This window comes from Mus pahari, chromosome 12, assembly GCF_900095145.1.
Source record: "Mus pahari chromosome 12, PAHARI_EIJ_v1.1, whole genome shotgun sequence".
NCBI lineage: Eukaryota > Metazoa > Chordata > Mammalia > Rodentia > Muridae > Mus > Mus pahari.
Window position 1 is genome coordinate 26,493,339 of NC_034601.1, and position 16,869 is coordinate 26,510,207.

The 16,869-nt window shown below is 51.2% G+C and overlaps 1 protein-coding gene across 5 annotated transcripts in view; it reads left to right on the forward strand.

Annotated features, from left to right (window-relative positions):
* The window catches only part of Bdh1 (3-hydroxybutyrate dehydrogenase 1), a 33,987-nt gene extending 21,413 nt beyond the window's left edge, over window positions 1–12,574 (forward strand). For 4 of the 5 annotated variants that reach the window (XM_029544633.1, XM_021209424.2, XM_029544635.1 and 1 more), the window contains 5 exons: window positions 625–697; window positions 1,649–1,759; window positions 3,770–3,911; window positions 8,767–8,919; window positions 10,383–12,574. In XM_029544633.1, coding sequence (XP_029400493.1) covers window positions 625–697; window positions 1,649–1,759; window positions 3,770–3,911; window positions 8,767–8,919; window positions 10,383–10,852 — 949 coding nt within the window. In that variant the 3' untranslated portion in view covers window positions 10,853–12,574. The remainder of the gene's footprint in view (window positions 1–624; window positions 698–1,648; window positions 1,760–3,769; window positions 3,912–8,766; window positions 8,920–10,382) is intronic. The other variant, XM_021209423.2, reaches the window with a different exon arrangement.
* The last annotated feature ends 4,295 nt before the right edge of the window (window positions 12,575–16,869 follow it).

Below are 16,869 nucleotides of genomic sequence, written 5' to 3' on the forward strand. Positions count from 1 at the left end.
AAAAAAAAAAAAAACAATTATCAGGAAGCAGCATTGATCTTAGGGAGAGTTAAAACACTGCAATTGCAGGAGGCTTTGCTTTTGTGTGTGTGTGTGTGTGTGTGTGTGTGTGTGTGTGTGTGTGTGTGTGTAGGTCAGAGGACAACCTGCATGAATCAGTGCTCTCTCCTAGCATCCCTGGGGTTCTGGTGATGAATCTCAGGCTGTCCGGCTTGACAGCAGTAACCTTTACTCGCTAAGCCCTCTCAGCAGCCTGCAGAATTCTGTTTTCTGAAAGCATATGCACACTTCCATTACCCTGGAGCGCTGACCATCTGTGCACCTTGGAAAGCAGAAAGTGAACATTTCTGGAGCAGGCCATGAGCCAGTCAAGTTTTGGCACACCCTCTAGGAAAAGTAGCCTTTGGGTTGGCTTTCTTCTCAGGAATGGCAGAGATGGCTGCTGTAATGGCTGGTGGCCTTCCCGGCTTGAGGTGGAAGCGGGAGAGGTCCACAGGGTGGGGAGAAAGTCAGAGCTACTTTAGCCTAGATGGCGGTTGAAAGCATTCCATGGTATTTCTGCCCAGGAGTGGGGTCTAGGGAGGGATGAGGGCCTTGCATTCATGGTTTCCTGTTTTCTTACAGACACACACTGTTGTTTTACCCAGCATCCTTCAGCCCTGACGCCCGTCGGACCTACGCCAGTCAGGCAGATGCGGTGAGTGGCAGCCAGCTCCCTGGAAGCCGTCAGGACATTCTGAACCACATTCTCCTTAACCCTTCTTTGAGGTCCCCCATCAGTATGGTGACCTCCCCATGCATAGGAGAACAGTAATGCTACTCTATACCTCCTAGCCAGGGCGCTTGGAAGATGCCTGCCGGGAAGCCAAGAGCTAGGGGTTCAGAATGAGACTCTGGGGTCCCTCAGCCCCATCTGGGTTCCAGCCCTATCATTAGCTGCACTGGGCCTTTCAAAAGCATCTCTGTCTCCTCACTGGTGACGTGAAGTAATCACACTCTTACAGCAGTGGTTCTCAACCTGTGGGTCATGACCCCTTGGAGGAACAGGGTTGAATGACCCTTTCAAAGGGGTCGCCTAAGACCATCGGAAAACACAGATATTTATATTACGATTCATAACAGTCACAAAACTACAGTTATGAAGTAGCAACTTCATAAAATAGTTTTATGGTTGGGGATTGCCTCAACATGAGGAGCTGCATTAAAGGGTCACAGCATTAGGAAGGAAGGTTAGGGTCACAGCATTAGGAAGGTTGAGAACCACAGATCTATGGGTTATGGTTAGGGGTCGGGGTGGGATGAGCAGAGCACCTTGCACTCAGGAAGTGTGCTGCACGAGCCTGGCTTTGATGAAGATGACAAGGACAGTGAGCATCGTGGCGACTGTAGATGAGAACACGGAGATCCGAGAGCAGGAGTCAGCTCTCCCAGTCTTGTTGGTAGCAGACTCTAGGCTGGAGCCTGGACTCCTGACTCTGAGCCTCCGTGTGCCTTGGTGCTTGTAGTGCTCTAGACTGTGAGAGCCAGCTAGGAGGATGAGGCTTGGCCACCCAGTGTGTGTTGATATTACTGCCCAGAGGGGCTGGGGGACTGCCTACTCTACTGAAGGATCCTGGGTTGCTAACGTGAGTCTAACCCTCTAAAACAGGCTGGTAGTAAAGCTATCCTGATCACAGGCTGTGACTCTGGATTTGGGTTCTCACTGGCCAAGCATCTGCACTCAAAAGGTTTCCTTATATTTGCTGGCTGTTTGATGAAGGTAAGACTGGGCTGTTTTCTTCACCGTGTCCAAGCAGCCTCTCTCTCTCTCTCTCTCTCTCTCTCTCTCTCTCTCTCTCTCTGTGTTGTTAAAACAGCCTACACTTTTCCCACTTTAGTCTTATTTGCTCTACGTAGCTTTTTGCTGTGTGCATGTATGCATCCACCCACCCATCCATCCACCTCTCTACCCATTCACCCACCCATCCACCCATCCATCCATCCATCCATCCATCCATCCATCCATCCACCCACCCACCTATCCATCCATCCACCTACCCATCCATCCACCTCTCTATCCATTCACCCATCCATCCATCTACCCACCCACCCACCTATCCATCCATCTGCCCACCCACCCGTCCGTCCGTCCATCCATCCATCCATTCATCCATCCCTCCACCAGTCCTCACACTCATCCATCCATTCCTCTGCCATTTATTCACTTGTCAAATGATATTGATAGGCCTGGCACTTTGCTAGATGCTATGGAATAAGACTGGTCCAAGATCTAGTGTTTTAGGGTTATCATTGCTGTGACAAAAACTGTGACCAAAGGCAAGTTATGGAACAAAGCATTTATTTTGCCTACATTTCTGTATCACAGTTCTCTGTAGAAAGCTGGAAAGGCAGGAACTGATTAACCCAGGGCCACCAGCCCAGGGGTGGTGTCACCCCTGCTGGGTGGGCCTTCCCATATCAATCACTAAGAAAATGCCCTATAAGCTTCCCCACAACTTGATCTTTTGGAGACATTTTCTCAGTTGGGACTCCCTCCTGTCATATGATTCTAGCTTGAGACAAGTTGACATAAAACTAACCAGCACACCCAGGGAGCTCTCTGCCCCCCAGTGGTAAGAGGACGCCGTGCATAGACACAGGCAAAGAACTGAAATGAGCTCATTCACAAGCATATTCAAGGATGCTCAGAGGGAGTGCAGAGGAGATACTGGCTTTGACTTGACAGGGAGGCGACTTTCGTTCAGAGCTGTGGAGCAAATTATGCTGTCATAGATGGAGACTGGGAGAGATGACCTGACAAACAGAAGGGACGGCCCACACATAGCCAGAGAAGTGTAGAGCTAGCCTTGGGACATCTAGTGGCATTTAGGGTACATGAAGGGAGGAAGTACTAGGACATGAAACTGCATGTGACTAGGGAACTGTCCCCAAGTCAGAGACTCACACAACCTCTACCGCTCACTTTGAGAACCTTTCCTTGGCTCAGTTTTCTCTTTTGGTTCTTTTCAGTTACTCCCCACTCCCCCAACACACACACACACACACACACACACACACACACACACACACCTCAAGCCCTGGGCAGCCACTGCCATCCCCCTAAACTAGCCTTCCCTGACGTTGCTCGCATTAGACTCGGGGACACTAGGACTTTTTACTGTGTGCACAATGTTTGTTTTTAGACAGAGTCTCACTGTGTAGCTTTGGCTGGCCTGGAACTCACAGGGATCCATTTGTCTCTGCCTTCCAAGTGCTGGGATTAAGGCGTGCCCCACCACATCTGGCCTTAGCATGTTTTTGAGGGTTCTCTATATTGCAGTATTGTGTCATAGCTCATTTTCTGCAAATTATTACTGATCATATGGATATACTATAGTACTCTGCTCATTTGCACCCTAGATAAACTAGGTAAAATCTTTAGTTTTTTTTATGTGCATGAATGTTTTGCCTGCATATATGTATATCATATGTGTGCCTGGTACCTCCAGAAGCCAGAAGACGGTGTCAGATCCCCTAAAACTACATTTTAAAAACTACTTTAACAACATCATAAAAATAAAAATAAACTTTCATTCAGGATATTTATTTAAAAACTGATTGGCTTATGGCTATTTTGAATATGTGACTGTGAACAACCATACGTGTGCGTCAGTGCAAACCTCAGGCCTTGCAAGGGATTGGAGTCAGTCCCTATCTGGGCTGGGTCCTAAATCCAGAGGCTGCCCCTGGGAGGGGCAGACAGAGGTGACTGCAGCTCTGTCTCCCCTAGGACAAAGGTGATGCTGGGGTCAGGGAGCTGGACAGCTTGAAGAGTGACCGACTAAGAACCATCCAGCTCAACGTCTGCAACAGTGAAGAGGTGGAGAAGGCGGTGGAGACAATCCGCTCCGGCCTGAAGGATCCTGAGAAGGGTAAGGCCACTGGGAGACTGTGAGCCTATTCTATGGCTCCTGCTCAACGCTGCCCTCCATTTGCTGGCAACCTGGCTAAAGGCTCCTTTCATTATTGTTAAGCTCTTCCCCCTGCTCGGTGAGTGGAAGTGGATTAAGTTAAGCATGCCTGTGCAGTAGGGCAGTAAAATATGGCCTGAAGCGTGACAGATGGACATGCTGGTTCAGTCCAGTTCATCCAGTGCTTGTTGAATGCCCACTCTGGGCCAGGCACTGAGCACTGGTGGGGACACAAGGACAGCTGAGGCACTCTCTGTCCCTGAGGACCTTACAGTTCAGTAAGTGGATTGATTTCACCATCCCAGAGCAGGGCATGGTCAGGGACTGAGTAGCAGGGGACGGGGGCTGAGTCCAGTGCCGGGTATGGCAGGGATGGCAGTGTGACAGAGAGCTAGGAAGGTCATGCCGGAAGGAGGGCAGATTGCAAGCAATGACAGGAAGCAGCCCACGGTGTGCTGGAGTGAGGCAAATGGTTGATTTGGTTTGTGGGAGCCAATGAGGCAGGGGACTGTCTGCCTTGTGGAAGGTGCTGGAGAATAAAGGGTCTGTCCTAAGGCCTGGTTGGATTCATGAAGCTCCTTCCGAAGCCTGTACTGGAGTGGGGAAGGGAGGGTTCAAGGAGAACGTGGGTGGTACGCCCTGAACATGGCGGTAGACAGAGCTCGCTAGTGGTGCTGGGAGAGCAAAGCTGACTGACTTGATTTGGATGTAGAGATGAAGAGGCAAGAGGTGCCTTCCATAGCTGGTGTCTTCGACGTTACGAGCAAGATGAGGGAGGGGTGAGAAGACGGGGGAAATGTCCAGAGGGGATACAAGCAGTTAGGACCCAGGGAGGATGGAGACAGACCCACATGGGTTGGATAGAGTGCCCCCAAGCTAAAGGCACAGAAAGCTGAGCTGGTGGCCAAAAGGTCAAACATTGCAGAGGCTCCCTGCGTCCTCCCAGTTTGGCCTGTGTGGGGACCACTTAAGTGGAACCCAGAAGCATGGAGCTGGGCTGCACAGCAGGCCCTGTGGAAGAGCCAGTCTGTGTTGTTGATCTTGGAGCTTCTTGGTAGGTCAGGCAAAAGGGGGGCTTGTCTCCGCTGCTCAGCTGCAGAGTGGGGTCCAGTGAAGAGGCCAGGTGACCAGCACCTGTGTGTGGTGTGGCTGACCAAAATTGCCAGGCTGAAAATACTACCTTCTCTGGGAAGGGCCTTTGCGACGGGGCTAGCTACAAAGAGGTTTGTTCATTAGGGGGCCTGACGCTGCTATCCCCTCAGCAGTTCAGTGGCACCACCTACCCTCCCAGAGGCCATGCTGGGGCCCCGGGTTCTCCGGGAGCAGCCTGTGTGTTGTGGACCCACTGGGCAGCTGTTAAATAATTGACAGGGGTAGTTGGTGTTCCTGGCCCATCAAGAAAAGGCAGGTTGGGTCTCACTGGGAGGATTACCAGCCACATAGCTCGTCACCCTTTCGCCTGGCTACAGGTGCAGAGTAGAGACTGGGGGCAGGGAGACCTGGGGGGGGGGGTCTTCTCTGATAGCACAGGAGAGGTCCAGGACCCAGGTTAATACAGAAGGAAACAGAACTGGTTCTTTGCCAAAGCAAAGGAAACCGACACTGTAGGGCTAAGCATGACAGCTTGTCCTCAGAGCTGGGTCCAAATCGCGTCCTCACCTGGTCACTGGTGACAGGAGCACACAGACTTATCCACTCTGAGCCTCAGCTAGTCCATTCAGCTATGGCCTGGATTAGCAACTACTGTGTGAGTTAGTTATGAGGGTCAGGTGACATCCACAAGGGCCACTCCAGGACCTGGTGGCTGTCATTCCAGCCCTGGGTGTCACGGTGGATCAGGAGAAGTGAAGGAGTTGGAGGAGTGAAGGTGATACCTTTAACAGAAGAGCAGACTCGGGGGCTCAGCATGTTAGTATGGTTAGAGTTAGGACCGTGGAGCTCAGATGGAAGGGACCATAGGAGGCGTTGTGGATCCATGCCCCCCATGGGTACATGGAAGTTGTCTGGACGTGGAGGTAAGGTTGAGGCCATTCTAGGAAAGCAGCTGCCTTCCAGGCCGGCAGGAGTGTGGTTGGAGTTTGTTTAGAAGAGTGGCTGACTAAGGATTCCGGAGAGCGACTAGGTCAATCCCCGCAACTCATCAGGTCAGCAGGCCTATCGTACCACATACGTTCCCAGGTCACGCGTAATTAATCTTTATTGGATAGCAGCGCCAGATAGAAAACTTTTATTTTTAGGTAGAGCATGCACACAGGCATTTTAAGTCGTGTGATACTGCTCCACCTGAGTCAAACAGAGCTGAGGGAAAATTCCATAAACACGAAGCAAAAGAGGAGACTGTGGCAGCATTCAGGGGAGCCAGGCCGAGGAGAGGACGCTGGGTGTGCCTGCTACAGGTGGAGGCAGGTAGAACAAAGTGTAAAGTTGGCACTGGGGATGCTGGGGGCCACTAACATCAAGGGGAAAGCTGGTATCCATGGGGTGGCGTCTAAGTAGAGAATGGAGATGGGGAGGGGCTTAGTTGGCGGCCTCTTGGAAGCCATAGGAGAACGTGGTGAGCGGTGGGTGGAGGTTGGAGTCCAAGGTGTGTGACTGGATAGAGGCGGGAGGAGGGGCAGGGGTGTGGTCTGAGAGGACAGGCTACATGAGGGCAGGAACACAGAGCGTGGCTGAAAGGAGGCTCTTTTGTTGTTGCTAGATTTTTTTGTTTATTTGTTTGTTTGTTGTTTTGTTTTCAAGACAGGGTTTCTCTGGGTAGCCCTGGCTGGCCCAGAACTCACTCTGTAGACCAGGCTGGCCTCAAGATGTGTTTTACCACCGCCCAGCTCAAAGATGGCTCTTTAGGACACAGAGATGAGATGTTTGTAATCATTCTCCACCCAACACACATACATTGAGTTCCTAAAGCAGACCAGGTTGAAGGGCGGCTGCTGGGTCACTGAGAGAGGTTGCATTTGCATTTTCATATAAGGAGGGGGAGGAAAGACTGGGCGCTGTGGTTTCGTGGTGTTGGAGGCTTAAGGCTCCAGGAGGGAAGACCCTGGGAAGTCAGGAGACAGACCTGGGTGCTGTGGAGTTTCTCTTGTGGGTTGTGCCTGAGGGTCACAGCTTTCAGCCTGAGCTGAGGGCAGGAAGCTCCAGCGGGCAGCTGCTAGGAAGGTACTCTTTGGACACTTAGTTAGCTAACAGCTTCCTTTCCTTCGTAAATGCCCTTAATTCCCCATAATTGAAGGAGAAGGCTCCAGAGGTCAGCTGACCAAGCTTTAATTTGGGAAAGCGACTGGAGACCAATTACTCTGTCATTTACACAAACTCCTTCCCATGATGCACTGGGAGAGTGAGTCGACAAGCAGGCATCACATCACATCTGAAGCCCCTGTGAGGAGCACAGGGCTTTTAGTGGCAGGAGACAAAGCCCTATGGAGATCCAAGTCTGAGGAGCTCCACAGCAAAGAGGCTTGCCTCTGGGGCTCTGGCCATCCACTTCTTACACCCCAAAAACTGAACTCAAAACAAACCCTGAAAAAGAGACCCAATGATCCCTTGGCTCAGGTTCAGCTCTGCCTCTGTCTTAATGATGAGACTTAAATCTGTCTTTTCACTTGACAGCTTTGGTTTCTCTTGCTGTTAACAGACAAAATAAACTCCAAGAACTTTCCAGAACCAATGTTGTCTGAACCTACAAAATCCAGCTGTCCCTTAGCTGCTTTTGTTATAAAACAGTCAACTGGACCATGCCATGAAAACTGGCATCTCCTCATCTCCTCGGCGCCTGTACCTTTACACAGTTCTCCAGAGAGGGGAAGAAGAGAGATGATGGCATGTGGGCTACTGAGGCAAGGGCCCTTAAATATGTGACCATCAGCAAACAGCAGTATGCTCAGAGGTGGGGCATGGGAGAAGAGAGAATTGTTATGAGTCCCAAGGTAGAGAGGGGTGGGGCCTGATTATGAACAAGGCTTGGCAGCTCTTACCTTAATGGGTGACCTTGGAGTTTTGTGGCCTTCTGTAAGCCTGTCTTGGGAAATTCCTGAGGTTTCCCTGGCTGCTGGCAAAAGGGCAGATAGAAACAATAGCTGACTGGTGACTAGGTGCAGGCTGTGGACTTGAAGTCACGTGGAGGAGAGGGAAAGTCTGTCTCCATTACTTTACTATTCTGTGATAAACACCGTGACTAAGAGCACACAGGGAAGAAAGGGTTTGTTTGGCATGTAAGCTTCCATATCCTTGTTCATCACTGAAGGAGGTCAGGGCAGGACCTCAAAGCAGGACCCTGGAGGCAGGAGCAGAAGCAGAAGCCTTGGAGGAGTGCTGCTCACTGGCTGGCTCAATTTGTTTTCTTATATGCCTCAGAACCACCTGGCAAGACATTGTATCATCTGCCGTGGTCTGGGCCCTTCCAAATAGAAAACGCCCTATAGATTTGCCTAAAAGCCTTATGAAAGCATTTTTCAATTAACATCACCAGATACTTCTTTTAAGTTTGTGTCAAGTTGACAACAACCAACCAGTATAGTGTTGGAGGGAAGCAAGACACAGGCAGAGATCTACAAGGCTCAGTCATGAAGGGCTGAGAACTGATGGGTTCAGACAGCAGTGACACGAAGCCTGAATATTCCATCTAAGGGACATGGCATCTGCCAGGATGTGGGGTCTCGCTCTTTTCACTCTTGGGTGAATAGAAATGTTTCCTGAGAGCCCTGGGTAAGAGGCTGGGAGGGAGTCATGGGACGAAGAGATCACAGAAGAGGGAGGCAGGCTGGCGTTTGGGGTTCAAGCCCATGTGGTGACTGGTTGTGTGTCCTCTCCTGTCCAGGAATGTGGGGCCTGGTTAACAACGCAGGCATCTCAACATTTGGGGAGGTGGAGTTCACCAGCATGGAGACATATAAGGAGGTGGCCGAAGTGAACCTCTGGGGAACCGTGCGCACCACAAAATCCTTCCTTCCCCTTCTCCGAAGAGCCAAAGGTAAGTCCAGAAGACAGAGCTTCCTGCCCACCCATCTTGGTGCCTGCTGGCATCCATAGTAGTGAGTCTCAGAGCCATGGTGGGCTTGGGAACGGTGGTGGGTGTGGTGAATAAATTGTCAAATAGGAAAAGGGGTCTGCAGCGTTCAGAAGTGGAGCAGAGGAGCTGGCATCTGTAAACCCAGCACTTGGGAGACTAAGGCAGGAAGAGCCTGAGGTTAAGGTCAGTCTGAGCTATGTAGTGAGAACCTGTCTCAAAAACACACAGAAGGGCTTGTGCAAAGGTCTGTGCACCCAGGGCTTACGGATCGTAGCGGCTTTGCCCTTGAAGAGCAGATTCCAGAGAAGCAGTGATCTGTGATCCAGCCGAGTCTACGTGCTTTTCTGTCCAGGGTAATGTTAAACAAATGTTAGCATATTCATTCCATAGCCAGAGAGAGAGAGGGGGGGGGGAGGTTCAAACTTGAGACTAGAAATTTGGAGACCAGACATAATGCCCAAATCATATAAGATAAACCAATGTGAGCAAAGCTACCTCTAAAGTCACAAGATCTGATTTTTGTCCCTGGAGAAGCAGAAGCAAGCCGTTGAGAAAAGAGCATCCCCAGAGCTGTCCCGAGGCTCTGGTGGCACTGGAATGAGCAGGGTGCAGCTTGTAGCCTTAAAAGGAAGCTCAGCTTTTCCATGACATCATGTTCCTTCCTAGGGGCGCTCCTTAGCCAGGCTGGTCTCAGGTCAGCCTGGGCTGAATAGGATCTGCCCCACCCTCACTGCCCCAGGAGTAGAAGTTGTGATGGGTCCCTCTATTCCCAGGTTAGCCCTGTGACAGAGCCCATTTGAAGTCACCATTTTCTGTATGCCTGAGTCTGGCAATGCCACAGTCATGTTCAGCCTCGGTGTCAGCTTTATAGACTGCCCCCTGCTCCTGCCACAGCCCACTTCTTTCTGGGTCTGGTATTGGGAAAAGTCCACCAACCCCAGTCCTCCTCTCTTCTGGGGTCCTCCTTTTGCCAGCCTTGTCCTGGACTGTATTTCTGACCCTTGCCAGTAGTCAGTACCCACCTGGGCTTTGCATAATAACTTCTGTGTGCATCAGGCTGGGAGCGCTGAGGTTTGAGCTCCCTGGGGGGTTGAGGTTGGTTTGTGTTTCTCCCTGATCAGCATCACACCCTTAGAGTGAGCATGCAGGTCCACACAGACATGGCCGTCCCTCTCCCACACTCTCCCATTGTGTTTTTACCCCATGGTATTATCACCAGGCAGGCTTTGGCTGGTTATCAGTTAGTTGGGCGTTACCTAGTCCACTGTCCTGCTGGGCACAGCAGAGTCCTTGAGGAAGACTGGAAATATTGACTAGCTGGGTGGCCCAAGGCCCCAGACTCTGGATGCTTCTAAAGCTGTCCCTGTCAGGCCTCCATTTCACAAGGCAATGCCATCTGAAGAGACGCTTGCTGTCTTCTACAGGCCGTGTCGTTAACATCAGCAGCATGCTGGGCCGCATGGCCAACCCCGCCCGCTCACCGTACTGCATCACCAAGTTTGGGGTCGAGGCTTTCTCGGACTGCCTGCGCTATGAGATGCACCCCCTGGGCGTCAAGGTCAGTGTGGTGGAGCCTGGCAACTTCATAGCGGCCACCAGTCTCTACAGCCCCGAGCGCATCCAGGCCATCGCCAAGAAGATGTGGGATGACCTGCCTGAGGTCGTCCGCAAGGACTATGGCAAGAAGTACTTCGATGAAAAGATTGCCAAGATGGAGACCTACTGCAACAGCGGTTCCACAGATACGTCCTCTGTCATCAACGCTGTCACACACGCCCTGACCGCCGCCACCCCGTATACACGCTACCATCCCATGGACTACTACTGGTGGCTGCGGATGCAGATCATGACCCATTTTCCCGGAGCTATCTCTGATAAGATCTACATACACTGAAGAGCTGAGGAAGTCCCTCCGGCCGCCGCCAGAGAGCCTGGTGGGCGGGGGAAGGACGAGGGGAGGGAGTTGACCTTTTGATCAGCCATTGCGGATTACCCACTGTCATAGGAAGACCTATTTTAACCTTACCTGTTCCATGTGGTGAATGGTTTGGACCTTCACAAATGGGGGGGGGGGGCGCAGGTGGGTGGCCCTAAACCTCAGGGCCAATATGGTGCTTCTTCTATCTATCTCAAGTTGATTTTATATAAAGATTTGTGGGGAAATATCTTTATAGTAAAGACAGGTTATTAGAATAGAATCCAAAATCATTTTCCAGCCAAAACATCCATTCAAAATCTGTATCCCACTTGATCCTTATGTAAGGCTCATGAGTAAACAGAACAGAATTTTTTTTTCTTGTGTGCATGAAAGAGTTTGCAGATCACAGAGGACATATGAAATACCTCTTTCATGTCATCCAAGGGGTCCCACTCGTGTTATGGCAAAAATAAATCACATTTGTGTCCCACAGACACTTGAACCCATCAGTCCAGGAACCCTCTGACCAACTCTGTGTCTTCTTCTGAGCCAGTCACACCAAAGGTCACTGTGTGCTATGTCTCTGCACGGCCATGGCTCTGTGACCAGTGGCCAGCAGCCAGTGACTCTCGGCTGGCTCCGGGTGGGGGATCCAGAGCCTTCAGCCGAGACCTCGACACTCTCTTCCGACTCGAGTTAGATCTGGGAGAAGATGCTGTCTGGCTAAGAGTGCGGCTTGGTTTCGCCTAGGACAGGATTGGTGCTATGCTTGGTGCTGCAAACAGACCAGTGGTGCCAAGGCTGGGCACTGAGACACTTGCCCAGCAATGGGTCTAGATGCCTGTTGTCTTGTGTGCTCATGTGGTGCTCCCACATGTGAGTGAGTACGTGTGCGCACACACACACACACACACACACACACACACACACACACACACACACACACACACCTGCTCCACAGACTTCAGGGTGGTCACCTCTTCTTTGTATTGGGAACTTCTTTTTAATTAAACTGAGACACTGTTAGAGAGCCTGTATTCCCAATCAAGGAACTTTTGCATTTGAAGGCTGCTCGTCCCTGAAGTTTCCCAGGGTCTCAGTGTTTGGATCCAAACCAAATCCCACCATGTTCCAGGTGGCAGCAAGTCTTGGGCTGGGTTATTTAAGTGCCAGCTTTACACATCTCAGCTTTACCCATTTGTGCATCTTGTTGCATAGTCTAGGACTGCCACGAGAGGGAGCCCTGCCTCTCCTCAAATGGAGCCTGCTCAGGCCCGGGCGTTTTCGTTCACACAAACTTGGGGTCTTTTCAATAGTGTTTGACCACCTACTTGGACACTGCCATGGAACAAAGAGTGAAGCAAAGCCCCCTTGGAAACCGGTCCTACACTCCTGGCAGTGTCTAGCCCGAAACTGGAGCCCAGAGCCAGGAGAAAGGCAGCGCTGAGGCAAAGAGTGTCCCACAGAGAGCGAATTCAGTCTGCCTGTTTGGGCTCCTGTCTTCAGAGCAAGGTAGATAGAGCCCAGGAGAGAAGGAGAAAGGGAGCCAGGGCCCTAGGGCCCACGGAGGGACGGAGGGACTGGTGATGAGTTTACCTGACAGCCGGATGCACCGCAGAGCCTGCGTCCTCCTGGCGTCGTTCAGTGGCATTTTACACCTTGGGAGAATTTGTATTCGTGTTTAATAAAGAGATTGGTCATAACACTCGGAGAGTGGCTTGGAATTACACTCAGTACATCCATCCATCACTGAGAACCAGAAGGGGGCTAGAGGTGGCACATACTTGAGTCCTGCTTGGCACTAAACTGAGTGCCAGAGAGTCTACCTTGAGCTCGTAGACTGTAAAAGAGGACTGCCTAGTCCGGTTGTTAAGATTTATTTTATTTACAGCTATTTGTTGGCTATCTTGCTGGCCTCGATTTTTAGTCTTTATTCCAGCAACTGAAAAGTGGTGGCACACTCATTTACTCCCGTGAGATCTCTGTGAGTTCAAGGTCAGCCTGGTCTTCATAGTGAGTTCCAAGATTGCCTGGGCTACACGATAAGACCCTGTCTCAGAAAACAAGAGCCCAGGGCACCTTCTTTCCAAATAATCTCAATGGTAATTCAAACCTCCCACTTGCCCTCGCTTGCTGCAACTACCAGCCCGCTTGTCCACAGAACTACCTTTGATCTTTATGAAACAGGAGGTGGGCAGATCACAGGCTGTTCCCATTTTATAGGTCATATAACTGAGGCCCAGTAGAGGAAAGTGACTCACCCAACATCAGTGGGTGGGGGCAGAATGTCCAGCCTCCAGAATTTTGTGAACATGTATTTTGTATGTTGTTGCTTAATCCTCTACGGATGGCATGTTGTTATAACTGCCAAGCTGACCAATATTAGCCAGGAGCCTCGCATTCTTTGTCTTACTGACGGCTTTCCTGTGGCCTTTCAGGTAGGGAGAGGATCTAGGAGTGTGTACAGCATCCCACCTGTCAAAACTTTCGTTTGTACCCTCCAGCCTCAGTTGGTGCCACAGTACCACAGGCAAGATGAGAGAAAGCAAACCTTTGAGCAGGGCGTGGAGTGCAGGGTGTGGAGTGTAGCGTGGCTGGGGGTGGGGGTGAGGGTGGGGTACGTCTCAGGCTGGGCTCTGAGTCCCCTGGCCTGCTGCCGCGAGCGTGAACCCATTCTTTGATGACTGAAAAGTTGTTTTTTTTTGTTTGTTTTTGGTTTGTTTTGCAAGATTCTTCTGCTCAACACTTGTTGAGCTTAGTTAGCATCCACCACCAAGGCCACAAGGCTGTGTGACCAGGTGACCCTGCCTGTCACAAGCTGCTAGGGCTCCGCCCCCCACCCCGCCCTCCCCCGCCCTCACCCCACCCCCGCCCTCACCTATGGCAGGGAGTCTAGAGACTCCCACTGTGAAGCCTGCTCACTTCCTGTAGTTCAACCCTGCGCTCTCCAAGCAGGCTCTCCCAGCTTGGGAGCCAGGTAACGACCAGACTCCTGTGCCCCGCCAGAGTTACCCAGCCAGTTATGCCTCCTCTCACCTGATCTTCCCAGCGGCCCTGGCAGGCAGGCAAGCCGGCAGGGTGGGGTCGAGATCTATTTTACAGATAAGAAAACAGGCTTTCCCAAGTCTCTCATCCCCTGAGGGACAGAGCTGACTAGCCAAGCCTGAGCTCACCTCCAGCCCAGAGCCAAGGATGCGTGAAAAGCATGGCAGATGGTACCAGGATCTAAAAATAAGGAGGGGAAAAAATACCTCCATTATGTAATAGTGAGAGGAATCTTTAAGCTCATGCATAGTAACAATCCCAGAGTACGGCCACAAGAACCAGCTCTCCCACCCCCACCCTCATCCCCACCCCCACCCCCACAGTATTCTGAGCATGGTGCCCAGGGAGACTGTTCTCAGAGGAATCCACCAGCCACCTTGCGGCCGGCAGCCTGCTTTTGCCAGGGCCGGTAGATATTGTGGCCAGTGGGCATTTCAGAGGACAGATTTTAGAAACACTTGGGTTCACACCCTCCCGGAGTCTGAGAAGCACGGGAATAGAACTTGGAACAGATAGTCTCAGTTTTACTTGAAGAGCTTGAACTAAGAGCGCCTGGAAGCGCCAGGACTCTGGTCAATCCCAGGGCACAGAGAGCCTTCCTGGCATGCGCAGGCACTAAAGGATGAAGCAGCTTCAGGAGGCATAGTGTGAGTGTCTGAGGATGGGACGGGGACCAGGGACCACAAGGGCTAAAAGAGGCTTCTTCCAAGCTTGAACCCTGCTGGTGACAGGGGCCTCATTACCTGGGAAAGTGACTAAAGCTGCCTCCTCTGTCTAGCATCCTTCCTTTGACAGCTGACTCTGACCAGACCTCCACAGAGCAACTTAAATATTCCTAGTAGTCTTGATATTCAGAGGTGGCTAAGAGAGGTTTAAAAGCCCAGATCCCTCTTTTGACAAGATTTCCCCACACCTCACTCTTTGAATAGGCGATTTCAGTCACTGGTGTACCCAGGTGACACATTTTGGGCTGGATGGCCGCCTAAGCTCCCTTTGGGCAGCCAAGAACTTGTCACCTCTGGCGAGGTGCCACCAACTGCCTACTTGCACGTGCCCTAACAACTGCTCTGTCCCCCCATTCATCTTCCATGGGAAGCAGGCGATGTATGGTAGGGGAATGCTAAGTTCACTTTGCAGATAAGAAACCAGAGCCTCGGGGAGGTGGCATGATTTATGGGAGATCATAGCCAGAAAGATAGAACGTCAAGACAGACCCAACATTCCAGTTTCTGACTCTAGGACTACTTCCTAAACTTCCCACTAGGAGTGCAGATTGGGGCTAGACTTAACTCAGTTAATAGAATGGACATGGTGGTGGCATTAAGGCCAACCTCTTTCTAGAGTTCTAAAGTACTGTAGAATGGCCATGGCCCTGTTGTGATGGTTGGGAGAGCGGGGGCGGGAGAGATTCCAAGGCAGGGTTCAGGGTCATCCTGCCTCCACATTAGTAGAAGCGTCAGAAGGCAGGGGAGAAGAAGGGAAGGATAGAGGAATGGAGGAGAGAGAGAGAGAGAGAGAGAGAGAGAGAGAGAGAGAGAGAGAGAGAGAATGAATGCTGCCCAGAGATGCTTACTGCTGCTCTTGGTGAGACTTAATTACTCTCTCCCATGTCAGGCTAGTCTCAGTCTCACTTATCAAATTAGAGGTACACTTAATTACAACTCCTGGGGTAAGCGCGCCGAGCTCCTCAGAAGCAGAGTGGACTGGCTGCCTTTCTCAGCTTCAGCCAAGGGCATCACTTAAGGGTTGGTTGGCCTCATTCCTCCCCGGTTGTGTCCTGCAGGAAAGTTTTGGCTCAGAATGTCTGACCAAAGTTGCGACAGGGGGGTGCAGGACCCACCATAAGAAACACTGACATGCTGATCTTGCCTGACCTCAGAAACTAAGCAGAATCGGACCTTGATGGTGGGGGGGGAGCGGGGCGGGGGTGGGGTGAGGGTAGGGGATAGCAAAGGTGGAAGTCAGGCTCTGTGTTGCTTATCTGCAGTCACAACAGGAAGGTGTCAGGAGTTCAAAGCCAGCTTGGGATACAAAGCAAGACCCGAAAGGGAGAAAAAGAGCAAGCAGGACACTAACTGAGAAAACAGGAGCATTGCAGAGATGCAAGGGCATCTTCAAGGAGAGAACAAACCCCGCCCCACCTCTTCTCCAACACTCGGGGAGAGGGTACTACTGAGAGCTACCTCATCAGGCTACAGAAAATTCTGGGTGAGATTTTATTCTCAGCCCAAGGAGTTCCTATCCATGTGGACTGAGGTGGGGGGGGGGGTGGGAAGACTACACCACTTTAGGAACCATTTGAGGCTCAGGACAGCCTCGTGCTATGAAGAGAGAGCGTCTTTAAAGGGAAAGTACAGTACTCTGGGGAGTCCTGAACTGCAACGCCAGCCAGGATTAGGTGGAAGGGGTGGGTGACATATCCAAAGGCTGTTTGGTTTAAGCCATTCAGTCCCTGTGTCCAAGGTTCCTTCATGTCTGCCTTCAGCAGCCAGGCATGGCTCTAGAACAGCAGCTGAGCATTTTACATCCTGATCTGAAGGCAGAGGGGGAGACACCAGGTCTGGTGTGGTCTTTTGAAATATCAGAGCTCACCCCTAGTGATACACCTCCTCCAACAAAGCCACGCCTCCTAAGCCTTCCCAAACATTTCCACCAGCTAAGGACCAGCTAGCATTCAAACGCATGAGCAGTTGGAAACCATTCTAAACCCCTGTATCTCTGAGCAGAAAGAATGAGTTACATTTTCACCTGCCACCTCGGTTTGAAATTAAGATCTCTATGAAGCTCTACACAAAACTCTCTGCAAGCTTCCTAGAACCGTAATTAAAGCACCCACCCCATCCTGTATGTTTTCCATGTGAATAAAGTTCCTGTGTGAACAACAAACAAGGAGCTTGGGGCACAGAGTACTTTGCTCCTTAGGGTCAGATGGTACAACCTCAGGCTCA